Below are 15,889 nucleotides of genomic sequence, written 5' to 3' on the forward strand. Positions count from 1 at the left end.
GAAATATTAAACCTGCGCTTCAGACTGAGAATCACAGTCAGGATTCTTTCTTTTTTCACTTTGTGTTGATGCAGCAGTTGGACTCAGATACAGATTTAAGTCCAGAATAAACAACAACAACAACAAAACAAAAAAAACAGATAATATCAGTAACAGCAGAGACCAAAATATGTTTTTCAGAATAAAAGACTTGGAGCCACCTCTGTCACTTTGACACTCAGATAAGAACAATCACATTTTTGACTGTTCGTGTACGTGACTGATGTGAGGCTGAGCATGTAGGAGTTGGGTATTTTGTACTGGCACCCTGAGGTGTGAGAGGAGCTGGTCGGACTGGTTAGCAACGCAGCGAACAAGCTCCAATTGAAAAATGAAATTTGGTGGTCAGAGAAGGAATTCTCTCACCCACACATGGAGTCTGAACTTGTGTGCCAGACCAAAACACATCTTTCTTAACACTTGCAAGAACAACTACCTTTTTTTCAGACTTTTCTTTGAAGCAAAATGTGATTGTCTTAGCGGCGTTCCCATGCTTTTGTTCGGACACAGTCATCAGACCTTATATCCTGTCAGCTGGATAAACCACAGCCAGCTTCAAGTCACTGAGCCTAAATGGTGACCAAGCTGCTCTGCTGGTATTGATTTGAAGTTGAAATGGGTTGCAGAGGTCATTGTCTTCAATTAAGCCCCACCACACTAGTAAATCACACTAGAATTGACCTTTGACCTTCTTTAGCTTTTGTGCCTTTGCTTTGGCCCCTTTAACCAGCTACCACATCAGCATAACTCAAGACCCAAATTGTCTACATTTAAGTTTGATTTTTCACATTACAAAAGACAAAAAAGACATGTCTGATAAATAATTAATTATAATTTAATGTGCACAGTAATGTTTTTTTTATATCATACACCTTGATATTTTTACAGTGTGGTTAAAAAGTAAGTATGAGTACAAAGCAAAGTCAAAGACCTGGATTTGAGCCAACTTCAAGCTAAAATGTAATTAAAGCAAACAAACTGTAGACGATTAAAACACTTTACAGCACGTCAGCACTGTCTGCTTACCTTTTATTGTTCCGGCCACACCCCCACCCCCACTTTTAAAAAGTCTACCTTTCTAGTTTGTTGGAAACCGTATACGTTAGAATGCGTGTCATATGATCACGCATTCTCTTCTCTGGCCTTTTTGTAACGATCACGGAAAATCTCCTTGTTCTTGGAAATTATACTCAAAAGTAAATTCAGAAAATTCACACTGCCTTTTAATTTTAGCGTCTACTTTAGGGGCGAAGGCTCTGTGATCTTAGTGTTTTATGGTATATAGAGTTTACTAAAGCATTTCGACAGCATTATGCAAGTCACACAAGGATTTAGAAGAGCTTTATTTTGAAATACGCATAACTGAAAACGACCCAGCTGTTCAAAATTGGAGTGCAGGAATAACTTAAGGTTACTTTCTGTGACATAAGTAACTGTGTAACAAGTCAGAGATATCGATTTTTTTACAGTAACTTTTTAAAGACTCTGCGTCAGTTCGACCTTTCAATGTTTTTTGTCGGGCCTTTTCCGATCATGCGAAACAGCTCAGCAGTTAAACGTATTGCAAACTAGTTTGAAATTTATTACAGCATGCATATGTGCTGAGAGAGTTTTATGCCTGTACGTGTGTCTCTGTGTGTGCCTGTGTAGCCTATAGCCTGCAGGAAGTGCATCAGATGTGGTGCGGCCCGAGGCGAAGGACAGAGAAAGCCCTGCGGTGTTTGCGCAGCAGCAATCGGATCTTATCGTCGTCAGAGTCGGGGTCTAGAGGCTTGTTGTACTCCTCGTCCTCCACCTCATTCTCCGAGGCCTCTCCGGCCGGCCCCGAGTGGTTGGTCTGTGTGGAGCTGGGCTCAGAGGCGCTCTTCTTCCTCCACTTGGTGCGCCGGTTCTGAAACCAAACCTGAAAACACACAACGCACGGGGGAGTTGTCATCTAACTCCTGTAGACCGGAGCCCTGCAGCTTATCGAGTATTCTTTTAAGCATTGTGTTACGTGAAAAGGTATGGAAAAATAATCTGTGTCCCCATTTCTGCTTGAGGGTGAGTATGTGCTGGTATATGATCTGCAGATTTCTATCGCTGCACTTGAATTTACACACGACATGTATGCTTTTTTTATGTGGCAGCTTTCAAAACAAGTCAACACTACTGGGTATAAAAAACAAATATACCACAAGGAATATATATCAGTGGAACTGTCGAACACACACAAAAATAAAAATCTTATTTACATTCATCTCAAATGTAAGCAGATTCTGGCGACGTTACCTTGACTTGTGATTCAGTCATTCCCAGAGAATAAGCCAGTCTCGCTCTCTCTGGCCCTGCCAAATACTTTGTCTGCTCAAAAGTTTTCTCCAGAGCAAATATCTGATGTCCACTAAATGTCGGCCTGGTGTGTTTTTTCCTGCTGGACATCTCCCCAAGAGGACCACTGCCTGAAAAAAAAATAAAATAAAAACACATTACAGGAAACGGATGTATGACACAGGACTGAATTTCTGCCTGAAATGCCACAGCATTTTGGCTCATTGCTCAGGGAAAAAAATGACCACATATATATTTCCCTCATAGACTGCATGTATTTGTTGTTTATACACTGAACCGAAGTAAAATGTCTCCATTTGTGAATTAAATGAAACATAATTTTTCAATCATCTACATAATTGAATGAAATCTTTTGAATGAATATTTGACATGTTTATTAAATAAATTGTTTTTAAAAGATCTGTTTGTATTTTCCTTTAGTCTGCACAACCTCTAATAAACAACAGATTGTTACATAAATGGATTTTCAAGGTTTTAATACAAAAAGAGAGAAAAAGTTTTAGTCATATCAAAAATCTAACCTCGAGTCTGAACTCAATAGATAACAAGTTTATAACAGATCTGATTCTGAAATTTGTGTATTTACTGGATAATGTTTCCATTTTTAAAGTGGAAGATCAGAGTGTGATGACAGTGCTGAGGAGCTGCTGCTGCTGCTGAGCCCGCTCTGCAGTATTTAGACTCACTGTTGGTGCACTGCTGCCTCCCTCCTCTCCACTCACAGCTGCTTTCTGCCCAGCAGTTTACACTGCGACTCTTCATCGGGCACTCAGCGCCGGGTTTGGAGAAGCCGCCCAGTGAGGAATTGTAGTCTCGATTGTAGTACATGGAAGTGCTGGTGACAGAGGGGCTGAACCCCCCCATGCTGGAGTATCCGGGCAGCAGGGTGGCGGTGCCCGAGGAGCCCACCCCGACCATGGAGCGGCTCAGGATGTCACTGATGCCATGAGGCGTCCCTGGCTGCAGCTGGCTGTTCAGGCCCGGGCTGAGCTTGTAGAAGGAGTTGGGCATTGAGTACTGGCACACTGGTGCCTTGATGTCTGAGGGGAACTGGTTGAGGCTGTTGTTAAACAGGAAAGACCCCTGGATGTTTGGATCCATGGGAAGTCTGGTAACTCTTCCTCTAGGTCTTATCAACACATCCAATGAGATCCAAGTAGAAAAAGATATTTGGTGGCCAAAGAACGAGCTCTCTCACCAGCAGATGAGGTCGGAGTTTGGTACCACACCCTCCGTCTCCAGATAGTCAAACAATTAGGAACACGAGCAGCAAAGTCTCTGATCTTTGTCAAAGTTGCCACCACATCCGAAAAATAAACTTCACTCGCACATTTGATTTCTTCTTATCCACAGCTTGGCATGTGATAGCTCCATATCTGAAGTCTCCTGCGAGTCCTCTGGACACGGATTTTAGTGTTCTCCGAAAGACATATGCCTCCCGCTGGCTCCCTCCTCAGAAATCATAAATAAGCAGTATCTGGAAATGGAGTGGCACCTTGATAAAGATAGGCCACATTAGAATGCAGCTTGGGATTGGCCTGGGTCTCGCAGCATTAATGCCATTCTATTGGCTCCTCGGTGAAAGCCAAGCCTTTTATTGGAAGGCAGCAGATTAATAGCATTTTGAACAGGTGGAGTGGGAACAAGTTGATTTTTTGATGGCCTGCCATGTGTGAGTGCAGCTGGAGTGAAGAGGAGGAGTGGAGGAAGGGTTCCCCTGTTTCCTAGTTTGATAGCAGAACAGTCCAGTTTTGTATATAGAAAATGTTAAATGTTTGTTGTATATTATATAATTATAAAATGAAAAACTAAACATAAAGACTTGGTTTACAGATAGACATTCTTAAATCTGTGATGTGTGAGGATTTGGTCTATCATTATTTATTTTCCTCTTTCCTATTCCTATTTATAAATCTATTTACCTCCACCGAGGCATTATCAGAAAGGTGATCAATCTAAGCACCACCCTTAGTCAAATATATACTCACTGGCCACTTCATTAAGTACACCTCTACAACTGCTGGTTAATACAAATATCTAACAGCCAGTTACCAGGCAGCAACTCAGTGAACTGAAGCATGTAGATGCGAGTAAGACAATCTGTTCAAAGCAAGTATTGAAATGGAGAAGAAAGATGATTTACATGAGTTTTAAGGCTTTTGAGGCTGGTTCTGAGGGAGTCTCTTCCTGTTAAAATGCCATTTTCCTTCCCACAGTCACCAAGTGCTTGCTCATAAGTAGGTTGTTTTATTGTTGGGGTTTTCTCTGTATTATCGTGAGGTCTTTATAAAGCACCTAGAGGCAACTGTTTTTGTGATTTGGTGCCATAGAAATGAAACGGGATTGAACTGAATTGCCATTATAAGATTCTGCTGAGACATTTGGTCAGAATTTGGCATGAAAACAAAATGAAACCATGGATCCATCCTGGCTTCTTGTTGTTGGTAGGATATTTTCTTGGTTTTGAACCCCTTAGTGCCAAGTGACATGAATTAAACTCCACAGCCTACCTGAGTGTTGTTATTCACAACATTTGTTCCTTTATAACCACAGTACACACATGTTCTGGTGGGTGTCACAGAGCTCAAATAATCTCAAACTGGTTTCTTGAACATGAAAATGAGTTCACTGTACTCACTTGGCCCCCGTAGTCACCAGATTTCATTTTAATAGAACACCTTTGACATGTGGTGGAACAGGAGCTTTGCATCAAGGATGCACAGAAACGATGTTGCTGCAGATTTGACAGTGTGGGCCAAAATCTCTGAAGAACATTTTTAGCACCTTGTTGAATTAGGACACTGAGAATTAAGGGAGGAAAAAAAATGCAGTAAAGTTGCTCCTGTGGCCCAGCATCTTACAGAGTTTTACTTTAATTTGTCGCACATCTATATCTTTAATCTCTTTAAACAAAATGTGTCTTACACAGAGTTGTCAGGCAAAGGACATTGGTTAAATTAAATGCCATATTCACTGGCAAAATCTCATTTCTTATTTTATTTATCAGTGTAATAATGTGTCATGTAATCCACTCTGTTTTTGCACATTAACAAACTATTGAGGAGGACAGGCAACTGTGTCATTTAACTATGTGGCATAAAAAAAACCCCATCAGATTTTATAATCATGCAAATGAATTGTTGTGATTTATATTAGAGTTATTCTGTGGACTTGTTTCTGGGAAACAGCAGCAGCACAGTGGCTGCTTTGAAAAGAGTTAATGACTCAGGCAGACCTTGGTTTCTGTGTTGCAATAGCTTTAGCACAATTTCCTCACCCATTATCATGTAGGTTAAACATGTCCTGTGGGAGGACTATTTCCGGCCTCATATCTGGACTTTTCTTTTTCGTGTTTCTTGGAATTTCTTTAACTATTTGATTACAGTTTAATAATAAACCTTTATGTAAACTTACAGATATCAGGTTATGACTTTTATTATTTGTATTTTTTTGTTTTTTAAATAAAGTACTCAATGCTTTAAGTGCATGACATATAGAAAGTATTGCATTCTTAACCCAATAGGCGCAAAATACAAGTTGAATGACATAATTAGTGCACACAACACGCTCTTCTCATTTCACAATCAGTTTTACACGTTGGAACACATCGCTGCTTTTACGTACAGTCTATCAGTGACGAAATGTTGGGATTTTCTTGGGAAAAGGGGGGGAGCTGGTAAATTTCCGAATTTACCAGCTCTCATGATCTCACAGCTGTTACAAGCTATAATTTCGTCCTGTCACGGGACCTGAGCAGCCAATCATAGCGCCTGTAGAGGGCGACACATCCGCTTTAGAGATTAATCACAACCAGCCAGAGATGTGTAATGAAGCGTCACGTGCTTTCATTGCAGGCATGTCTAGATTCTCCTTTAAGTTCACACTCACAGTCATTCCGGAAATAATATGTTTGATATGGTGAAAAATTTCCATGATGCAAATCTTAAAACAAGATAATATAATTGGTATTTAATGTGTTTAATGGGAAGGAGGCTGCACTGCATTTCTGATAGAAACAGCAGTGAGTGCAGCATGTTAAGTGAAGAAAACGATACTGAAAAATCTTTTTGAGACAGTGATACAGGACCAAACACATTCTTATTCGTCATGAACATTGTCTTTTGTCCTAAGCCACAAAATAATTACAGATAATGAAAATGAAACTAGTTGCACGTGAGCAGAATTCACACAAATCATAATGTGTCTGTGTGCTTTTTTGTTTGAACTTTTACTCCAAAGGTCAGTACCTAAAAAGAAATCACGAGACAAACAGTAATCTATGGGGGAAAAAAACCAAAAAACTACCCTGGTCTTTTTTTTTTTCGGGGGGGGATTTTAGATGAATTTCCAAAGTATGGCTCCTCCCTCACTCCCGTCCGTCCCACTTCTTTAACTTGTCATGCTGGAATTGTTTCTGTTTCCAAACCACATGTGCTCCAGACCAACACACAGACGCGATCACATCTTCTATTCAGACGCATATGAGAAATATTACTTATCTCTTCAGGATGGTGAAGGAGAGCAACAACACGAACTCCGGTAAGTCCTTATAGAGAATTTGATGCATAAAAAGCAACAAGAAAAAGTTGTAATTGATTTTACTAAATGAAAGAGCAATGCAAATTCAATTTCACATGTTAGTAGCATTTTTTTTTTCTTTTTGTGTGTAAAAGATATTTTCTAAACTGTTGATTAAGAAATGTTTTATGGCTGTGGCACCACTGCAGATAAGAGAGGGAGAACAGAAAGTTTATATTTTACAGGAAATGGTCTGCTTGTTACTGATGAAGGTATACACAATAACTGTGTGAGTCACACCTGCAAGATAAATCTTTGAAACTGCAGACGAAGCTGACTGCAACTCACCGTTGACAGATAGATGAGGCAACTTGTAGAGTTCGCTTTAAGCTTAAGGTTACTAAGCGTGGATGAAACTTCATGTACTAGTCAAAAGTGAACACTCTTGAACTACTATATTAGTTACGTTAACATGATTTAAAGTATAATTACTAATACATAGATCAAATATTAACAAATAAAATTTCACAAGAATGTTTTGTTAAAGTAAATGATCACACTCACACAGCTTGAATCTGACTGATGATAGATCATAGAACCTGTTAATTAACCATTAAATGCAAGTATATTGTTACAGTAGTGATTTTCATTTACTAAACCATGTTCTGCCTGTAAAATAATTTGTTGTGTTTGTGTTTTTATTCTTTGTAGTTCTCCAGTCAGAGGTGTCACACAGATGCAGTCTGCTCTGTCTCGGTCCTCTGAACTTCCACCGTCAGGCTGTGGGAGAAAAGATCTGCCTGAGTCATGGAGGTCGACTCGCAGAGAAGACTGAGGCCACGTTCAAGAATGGGCTGGTGTTCAGCAGCCGTCCAGTGAGAGTCCAGGAGAGGATTCGTCTGAGAGTGCAGAGGGATTCACTCATCTGGGATGGAGCTCTGCGTGTGGGCTTTACCAACGTGCCACCCTCAGCCAGATCTCTACCTTTGCCCTGCATGGCCATTCCTAACCTCACTGACAAGCCTGGACACTGGGCTGTTCCACTGGATGAATCTGTTTGTGAAGCAGGTTCAGAGCTGGAGTTTTGGGTTTCTCGTGGTGGCAGCATATACGTAGCTGTCAACAACAGGCCGTGTAAGAAGCTAACAGGAGTGAACCTCAGCCAGCCGCTGTGGGCCATGATAGACATCTACGGGCAGACGTGCTCCATTTTGCTCCTAGGCAAGTTCACTAGAACCACAGTTATATTTGCCTTACAGCAGCTTTTCTTGGTGTCCAAAGGCACAGCATGCTCTGACAGTGATAAATGTCTGAATGCCTATTAAAACATTTTTTTCTCTTTGCTGCAGGTTCAGAGAAACGTGAGCTGTTTTGCTCTAGAAGATCGTGTCCTCCACCTGAATCTCTCACTTCACTTGCTGGTTCAGTTTCTGATGTTTCAGACTTCACTGATGATGACTGCATCTCCTGTCTTGACACAGAAGTCCCAACAGGTAAAAAGAGTTCCTTTAAACATTGCTGATTTCAGTTGCACATTTCACACAGAGTGTGGTCTCATTTCCTGATGTCACATTTTTCTAATTCAGGATCTCTCTCTTCTGCTCACAGATATAACCTGTGCGGTGTGCATGGTGAAAGAGGCCAGAATCACACTGCCGTGTGGCCACCGGTGTTTATGTAGACACTGCAACTCCAGAGTTTTTCAGGAGTTTGGCACCTGCCCGCTGTGTCGACACAAGATCAGAGCTCCATCGGCAGAGGAGCTGGTCTGAGCTCCGAGACAGAAGCCAGAAATCACCAAAGAGAAGTTACAGAGTGACTGTAACAGTGAAAATACTGCACTAAATGCAAAATATGCTGCTATTTCTATATTATTTATAATGATAACTTTGTCTGTACAGCGTACTTTTCTACCTCGATGTAAATCTTAAAGCAGTGTTGTATTTTTGTCTAAAAATTGTAATGTGTTGATGGTAAAAAAGATAAACTCTTTTATGTTTTAAGGGTTAAAAATAACCTCAAAAACAATATTTTTCAATGAAGCGTGTTTTGGAAAAGAAGCATCTGTCTACAGCTCATATCTCTACAGTCAGGAATGAGCGGACGTGAAAATAAATGTTGGTTTTCAGATAAGAGCAGACTGTGTGGCTGATAATAGAAAAACTACACTCCCAAATCACTGATCAGGTCATGTTGTGGCCACCAAACATAACCATAGCGATCTTAATTTAACACAAACACATTTTTTACCTTTTAATTCACAAACATGTGTTTATATAATTCTTTAAATGTGAAAGTAAATGAACCTAGTTCCATCATTACTTGATTTTTACATATTTCAATATTTATAAAATGTTTCATCAAACTAAAAATAAATAATCAGAGTGAATTATTACATAAAAGTGGTCAAAATAAACTGAAACAGCAAATATTTGTTTGCACTTTGTCCTTGAAGGCTAAAATTAACACAATCAGATATGTTTGTGCTGCCTTTGAGTTTGTGTTCAGTACTTAAAGTTGGTGTTTATGAGTAAAAACTAACAATATTAAATCAATCTGTGAACAGAAAACGTAACAACAGTAAGACCTTTGGTGTGAGCAGAAATGGGCAGTAACGCATTTAAGGTAACGTGCTTTCAAGTAATGAGTAAAGCAAGGGATTACTATTGCAAAAAAAGTAATTAGATTACTGTTACTTTCCTGTAAGCACGCTGCGTTACTAAACCGTGATTTTGTTCGCGGGAGTGTCTCGTGACAATGACGTACGAGCGTGCGACGCCCGTGGCAACAACAGATGTGTGTTGATCAGCAATGGATAATATGAAGTGTGGGAGACAGTACGGCCATCCAGCGTTTAAAGCGTGGACGTACTGACCTTACTTTGAGTTTGATTCCGTAAAAAGTGACAAAAACATTAGCTTCCACTGTACACACTGAACAGGAATGTGAAATTCACAGAGAAACCCCAGCATCCCCCCACTGACATGACCGCTGCAGCACCAGGCAAACCTCCGCCTGCTCCACTCCTGCTAAACAGGTGAAAATAGACTCAAGAGTGACAGGACTTAGTGCCACTGAATCTTTGATTCTATTTATTTATTGCTGTGTTTTACTTGCATCTATTTGAAAGAGTGAATATAAACACAAAAAAATAATTTTATTTTATATGCTGGAATATGCAGAAAGTAGGTTAAAAAAATGTCTCCAAGTCAAAGACTTGCATGTATAATTTTTGCTTAATGCAATATGCATAAAGTTAAAAGATTAAAACTAATAAAACAATTTTTAAAAGAGACTTTTTCACTTGATTCAATTTTATATGATGGATTTTGCAGAATAAATAGAATTGGGATAAAATGTCTATTGCTTTATTAGATATTCAAGTTGTGTAACTAAGTAATAAAGTAAATAATTACTTTTGAAAAAAAGTAACCAGTAAAGTAACAGGATTACTTTCAGTAGTCACTAATTAGTAACTAATTACTATTTTCAAGTAACTTGACCAACACTGGTCTTTAGGTTTCCTGATGTCTTCATTTAGCTGATATTGGCGCTCCAACACACCCAACTGTGAACACAAGTTAAAATTTAGATGACCATAAATGTTGGTATGTCCACTGTAACAAAGAGCTCAAAAAAGCCCCAAATTCAGGACTCCGAACTCTTGGAAAAATTCCAAATTCAAAAACTTTAAATCCAGACGATGGTCGTTTCAATCATTTTGTGGATTCAAACCATTCAGGAGGAGCAGAGGATGCCTGAAATCCAAAAAACTGGCAAAAGATCTACAACATGTATAAAATAGAAGAAAAGTTCAAACTTGAATTCAAAAGGGGAATAAAAGAAAATTAGAACGACAGCAGCAATACGTCACTACTGAAAGAACAACACAGGAAATAGGAGAAGCCACAGAGGTGGTACAGATGATTAAATAATTAAAATAATTTTCTCAAACCAAGGTGGAGAATCTGACGAAACTAACAAGGGTGCAAAGAACATTGGAATAAAAAAATAAAAGAGGAAATGACTAATAATCAAATCACCAAATTATGTTATTGTTCACATCAGGTAATTTTCCAAACTTTGGTGCCTCCCTCTGTCCCTCCCCATTCCCTTTACTGGTGATGCTGGGCGTGTGTTCATACTTCACGTACTTCATCATTCAAAGGTAGTTAACACTCATGACTTGATGACTCTCAACCTCATCATCCATCAGGACTCGCATGACAAGATTTATTTGCACCTTCAAGATGGCAAGAGAAAGTAAGAACAAGAACGCTGGTAAGTCTTTACAGAGAATTTTATATCTTAGTTTGATAAAGGAATCATTATCAAGATGATGTTTGGTTGCAAAAATCAACTTACAGCAGCTCATTTCATTCTTTTACAGAAACATCATATAAAAACAAGACAATGCAAAAGTAAACATTGAAAAACAGCAAAGTGCCATAAAGCAAGTGATTAGCAAATGAGTTCAAAGACAGAGTGCTAATAATGAGCTGCACACTGAAGTTTCTTATAAAAAGAAACTAGAAGCTTTGTTTCTTTGGAAATTAAAATCTTTCCAATGATGATAAAACACAGAAAACAAATCAACACAGGCCATCTAGTGGACTGAGACGGCAACACAGACTTCACCAAACAAACACTGCAATCTCCAGCACTGAATTTCTCAGCTTGGATGAAGTCCAGACCAAACAAGCTTCTTTGTGAAACCACAGCAGTTTTCTGTTTACATGTTTATCTATTTCTAGACTATTAAGAGGAAACTTTGGCTTTAAATGTATTATTAAATATGAAGCAATAACTTTGATATGTAGCTTCTTTTAATTAAGTAAATGTGATATGTCACCTACCTGAAAAATGTGCAGTTAAAAAATCTTGAATAAATCTTAGGACACAGACATGGTTTCATATGTTTCCATTTTCTATCTTTGTAGTTCTTCAGTCAGAGGTGTCACACAGATGCAGCTCACGCTGTCTTGGTCCTCTGACCTTCCACAATCAGGCTGTGGGAGAAAAGGTCCGCTTGAGTCATGGAGGTCGACTCGCAGAGAAGACTGAGAACACCTTCAAGAATGGGCTGGTGTTCAGCAACCGTCCAGTGAAGATCCAGGAGAAGATTCATCTGAGAGTGCAGAGGGATTCGACCAACTGGGATGGAGCTCTGCGTGTGGGCTTTACCACTGTGCCACCCTCAAGCAGATCTCTACCCCTGCCCTGCATGGCCATCCCCAACCTCACTGACAAGCCTGGACACTGGGCTGTGCCTGTAAATGAATCCTACTGCCAAGCAGGTTCAGAGCTGAAGTTTTGGGTTTCTCATGGTGGCAGCATATACGTAGCTGTCAGCAACAGGCGGTATAAGTGGCTGACAGGAGTGGACCTCAGCCAGCCTCTGTGGGCCACGATAGACGTCTACGGCCAGACGTGCTCCATTTTACTCCTAGGCAAGTTCAACTACAGTTATATTTGCCTTACAGCAGGTTTTTCCTGTTCTGTGAAGGCACAGCAATTCCCATGTTCTGACAGCGATAAATGTTGTCTGAATGACTTTTAAAATATTATTTTCTCTGTGCTGCAGGCTCAGAGAAAAAAGATCTATTTTGTACCAAAAGATCCTGTCCTGCACCTGAACCCCTCACCTCACCTGATGCTTATAGCCACTTTGGTTCAGTTTCGGACTTCAGTTGTGATGACTGCATCTCCTGTCTTGACATGAAAATGCCAGGAGGTGAAAACAGTCCCTTCAAAAGTCGCTATCTGATTTCAGTTGCACATTTCACACAGAGTGTGGTCTCATTTCCTGATGTCACATTTTTCTAATTCAGGATCTCTCTCTTCTGCTCACAGATATAACCTGTGTGGTGTGCATGGTGAAGGAGGCCAGAATCACACTGCCGTGTGGCCACCGGTGTTTATGTAGACACTGCAACTCCAGAGTTTTTCAGGAGTTTGGCACCTGCCCGCTGTGTCGACACAAGATCAGAGCTCCATCAGCTCTGATCTTGTGAGTAGTGGTGTGTTTCAAGTCTGGTCTGAGCTCCTAGACAGAAGCCAGAAATCACCAAAGAGAAGTTACAGAGTGACTGTTACAGTGAAAATACTGCACTAAATGCAAAATCTGCTGCTATTTCTATATTATTTATAATGATAACTTTGTCTGTACAGTGCACTTTTCTACCTCGATGCAAATCTTAAAGCAGTGTTGTATTTTTGTATGTCTGAAAATTGTAATGTGTTGATGGTAAAAAACATAAACTCTATTATGTTTTAAGGGTACATGCTGTAACAAAACCCTCAAAAACAATTTTTTTCAGTGAAGTGTGTTTAGGAAAAGAAGCATCTGTCTACAGCTCATATCTCTACAGTCAGGAATGAGCGGAAGTAAAAATAAATGTTGGTTTTCAGATAAGAGCAGACTGTGTGGCTGATTGTAAGAACAGAAATGTGCTACAATGTGTTCATTTCCAAACGTGCATTTGTGTTTGCACGTAGGAAGAATAATGATGCAAATATGCATAAAAAAATTACACTCTCAAATCACTGATCAGGTCATGTTGTTGTCACCAAACATTACCCTTTATCCTTTAACATTTTTACCCTTTAATCTACAAATATACGTTTATATGAAATCCACTTGTCCACTCCGGTGCTATGTGCGCTGGTGTGTTGACCTCCTAACTATAATAAGAACTTTATACAAGACTTTTCTGAATTCTTGGCTGGTGTTCTACCAAAATATGACAGTGTTTTAATCATACGAGATTTTAATATTCATATTTGCTGTTTAGATACCCCACTGACCAATGATTTTTTTAAACCTTATAGACTCCTTTAATCTTGTCCGGTCAGTCAAAGGCCCAACTCACGAACGCGGTCATACCCTGGTTCTCGTACTCTCTTACGGCCTATCAGTCACTGACACTGAAATCTGTAATATACATTTTTCGGACCACATGCCTGTCCTATTTGAGTTTCCCTTTTCAGGTCAGCCTGGTAGATCTGTTGTGCCCAAGCTCCGATCTTGCACGATTAATTCAAATACAGCAGATCGCTTTGCCCATTCCTACAAAAATCTAAATCCGGCATCACCTACTGACAGTACCACTCATTCGACCACTGATAGTCTGCTTTCCTTGTTCAGCTCAGCTTGTCTGGAAATACTGGATTCCATTGCTCCTTGTACCACTAGGTATCTAAAACCTAAAACCCAACCGTGGTTAAATAATGACACCAGGGAATGCAGACGGGCATGTAGAAAAGCGGAAAGAAAATGGAAAAAATACCATCTCCAAGTGTCGTTTGAGGCACTTAGAGAATCCCTGTCAAGTTGCCAGAAAGTTGTAAGAGCAGCTAAAATAAAATACTTTTCCAAGATCGTGTCCAACAACTGTCATAAACCTCGGATTTAATTTGGTATTATAAACTCAGTTCTTAATCCTCCCACTGCTGATCCTCATATAGCAGTGAACATAAGTTGGAATCTAATGAAATTCTTCATTAATAAAATTGTAGATATTAGATCCCACATTATTCCTCCCATTTCTGACCCAGGTGTTTATACTCCAACCTTGGCTGTTTTTGATCACTTCGAGCCAGTATCCCTTTCATTACTTAATGAAGTTGTCAGAAACTTGAGACCTTCAAAATGTACCCTGGATATCATTCCACCTAGGTTACTGAAAGATGTTTTTTGACACTGCTGGTACATGTCTGCTTTCTATTGTCAATAGCAGTCTTCAGTCTGGGTCTGTTCCCTCTGATTCTAAACATGCTGTGGTGGAACCCATCCTTAAAAAGCAGAATCTGGACTCAACAGTTCTATCAAATTACCGCCCAATCTCTAAATTGTCCTTTTTGTCAAAAGTGCTGGAGAAAATTGTCCCTCCAGACCTTCTTAGAATAACATGACATTGGCATAGCACTGAAACCGCTCTTTTAAAAGTTTCTAATGACCTTTTAACTTTTACCGACTCTGGAGATTCTGCTATTTTAATATTATTAGACCTCAGTGCTGCTTTCGACACAGTAGATCACAGGATTCTTATCTCTCGACTGGAACAATGTGCCGGAATTAAAGGGCTTACTTTGGAATGGTTTAAATCCTACTTATCTAATCGTACTTTCTCTGTTAGATTCAGAGACACATTGTCTCCAAAGAGGACCCTTTTTGTGGGGTCCCCCAGGGCTCTATCCTTGGTCCAATCCTTTTTTCTCCCGTTGGAATCTATTTTTAAAAAACATGGAATTTCTTTTCACTGTTATGCAGATGATTCTCAGATTAACCTTCCACTAAATGAAAATCTGTCAATCCTCTGAAGGGACTGTTTGATTGTCTAGAAGATGTCAAAGCATGGATGCCTCTAAATTTTCTAAATCTAAATGAATAGAAAACTGAGGTCATTGTCTTTGGTCCTTCTGACCATTATGACCTTGGCCCCTGAGAAAATTATAAAAAATCTTTTGCAAGAAATTTAGGGGTGATTTTGACAGCAATTTAACATTTGATAAACAGATAAATAATGTAGTCAAAACCAGTTTCTTTCATCTTTGCCTAATTACAAAAGTTAAGCCCTTTCTCTGTTTCAGAGATTTCATTCATCTCGCCTCGACTTCTGTAATAGTATCTACTCTGGTTCACCTCTTCATCAATCGGTCGACTGCAGCTAGTTCAAAACGCTGCAGCACGGCTCCTAACTGGCACACGCAAGCGAGATCATATATCTCCTATACTTCCATCACTACACTGGCTGCCAGTCAGCTTTCGAACTGACTTTAAGATCTTAACACTTGTTTTTAAGTCGTTGCATGGACTAGCCCCTACACATCTTGCTGATCTCCTAACCTGGTATTCTCCCCCAAGATCCTTGAAGTCTGCAGACCAAATGCTTTTTGTTATCCCTAGGTCCAAATTAAAACATAGAGGAGACTGGGCATTTGCTGTGACTGCCCCCAAACTTTGGAATACATTGCCTTTGCATATCAGATCCTCCCCAAC

General features: G+C 39.7%; 3 protein-coding genes across 4 annotated transcripts; 2 read left to right on the forward strand and 1 right to left on the reverse strand.

The window, feature by feature from the left end:
• Positions 1 to 1,365: 1,365 nt before the first annotated feature.
• On the reverse strand, positions 1,366 to 3,742 carry nkx6.3 (NK6 homeobox 3). The gene is made up of 3 exons (XM_026188134.2): positions 3,057 to 3,742; positions 2,311 to 2,480; positions 1,366 to 1,942 (listed from the first exon to the last, which is right to left on the reverse strand). The coding sequence occupies exons 1-3, from the start codon at positions 3,469 to 3,471 to the stop codon at positions 1,712 to 1,714; spliced, it is 816 nt and encodes a 271-aa protein (XP_026043919.1). The 5' UTR covers positions 3,472 to 3,742; the 3' UTR covers positions 1,366 to 1,711.
• A 3,018-nt stretch (positions 3,743 to 6,760) lies between these two features.
• Positions 6,761 to 9,023, forward strand: LOC113034186 (E3 ubiquitin-protein ligase NEURL3-like). The gene is made up of 4 exons (XM_026188576.2): positions 6,761 to 6,909; positions 7,600 to 8,109; positions 8,238 to 8,381; positions 8,497 to 9,023. The coding sequence occupies exons 1-4, from the start codon at positions 6,852 to 6,854 to the stop codon at positions 8,658 to 8,660; spliced, it is 876 nt and encodes a 291-aa protein (XP_026044361.1). The 5' UTR covers positions 6,761 to 6,851; the 3' UTR covers positions 8,661 to 9,023.
• A 2,025-nt stretch (positions 9,024 to 11,048) lies between these two features.
• On the forward strand, positions 11,049 to 13,305 carry LOC113033335 (E3 ubiquitin-protein ligase NEURL3-like). 2 transcript variants are annotated; one of them, XM_026187031.2, is made up of 4 exons: positions 11,049 to 11,169; positions 11,829 to 12,338; positions 12,473 to 12,622; positions 12,742 to 13,305. In XM_026187031.2, the coding sequence occupies exons 1-4, from the start codon at positions 11,112 to 11,114 to the stop codon at positions 12,900 to 12,902; spliced, it is 879 nt and encodes a 292-aa protein (XP_026042816.2). In that variant the 5' UTR covers positions 11,049 to 11,111; the 3' UTR covers positions 12,903 to 13,305. The 2 variants fall into 2 exon arrangements, with proteins under 2 accessions (XP_026042816.2, XP_080165409.1); XM_080309283.1 differs by having other exon boundaries at positions 11,072 to 11,151.
• The last annotated feature ends 2,584 nt before the right edge of the window (positions 13,306 to 15,889 follow it).

Source organism: Astatotilapia calliptera, chromosome 12, assembly GCF_964374335.1.
Source record: "Astatotilapia calliptera chromosome 12, fAstCal68.1, whole genome shotgun sequence".
NCBI lineage: Eukaryota > Metazoa > Chordata > Actinopteri > Cichliformes > Cichlidae > Astatotilapia > Astatotilapia calliptera.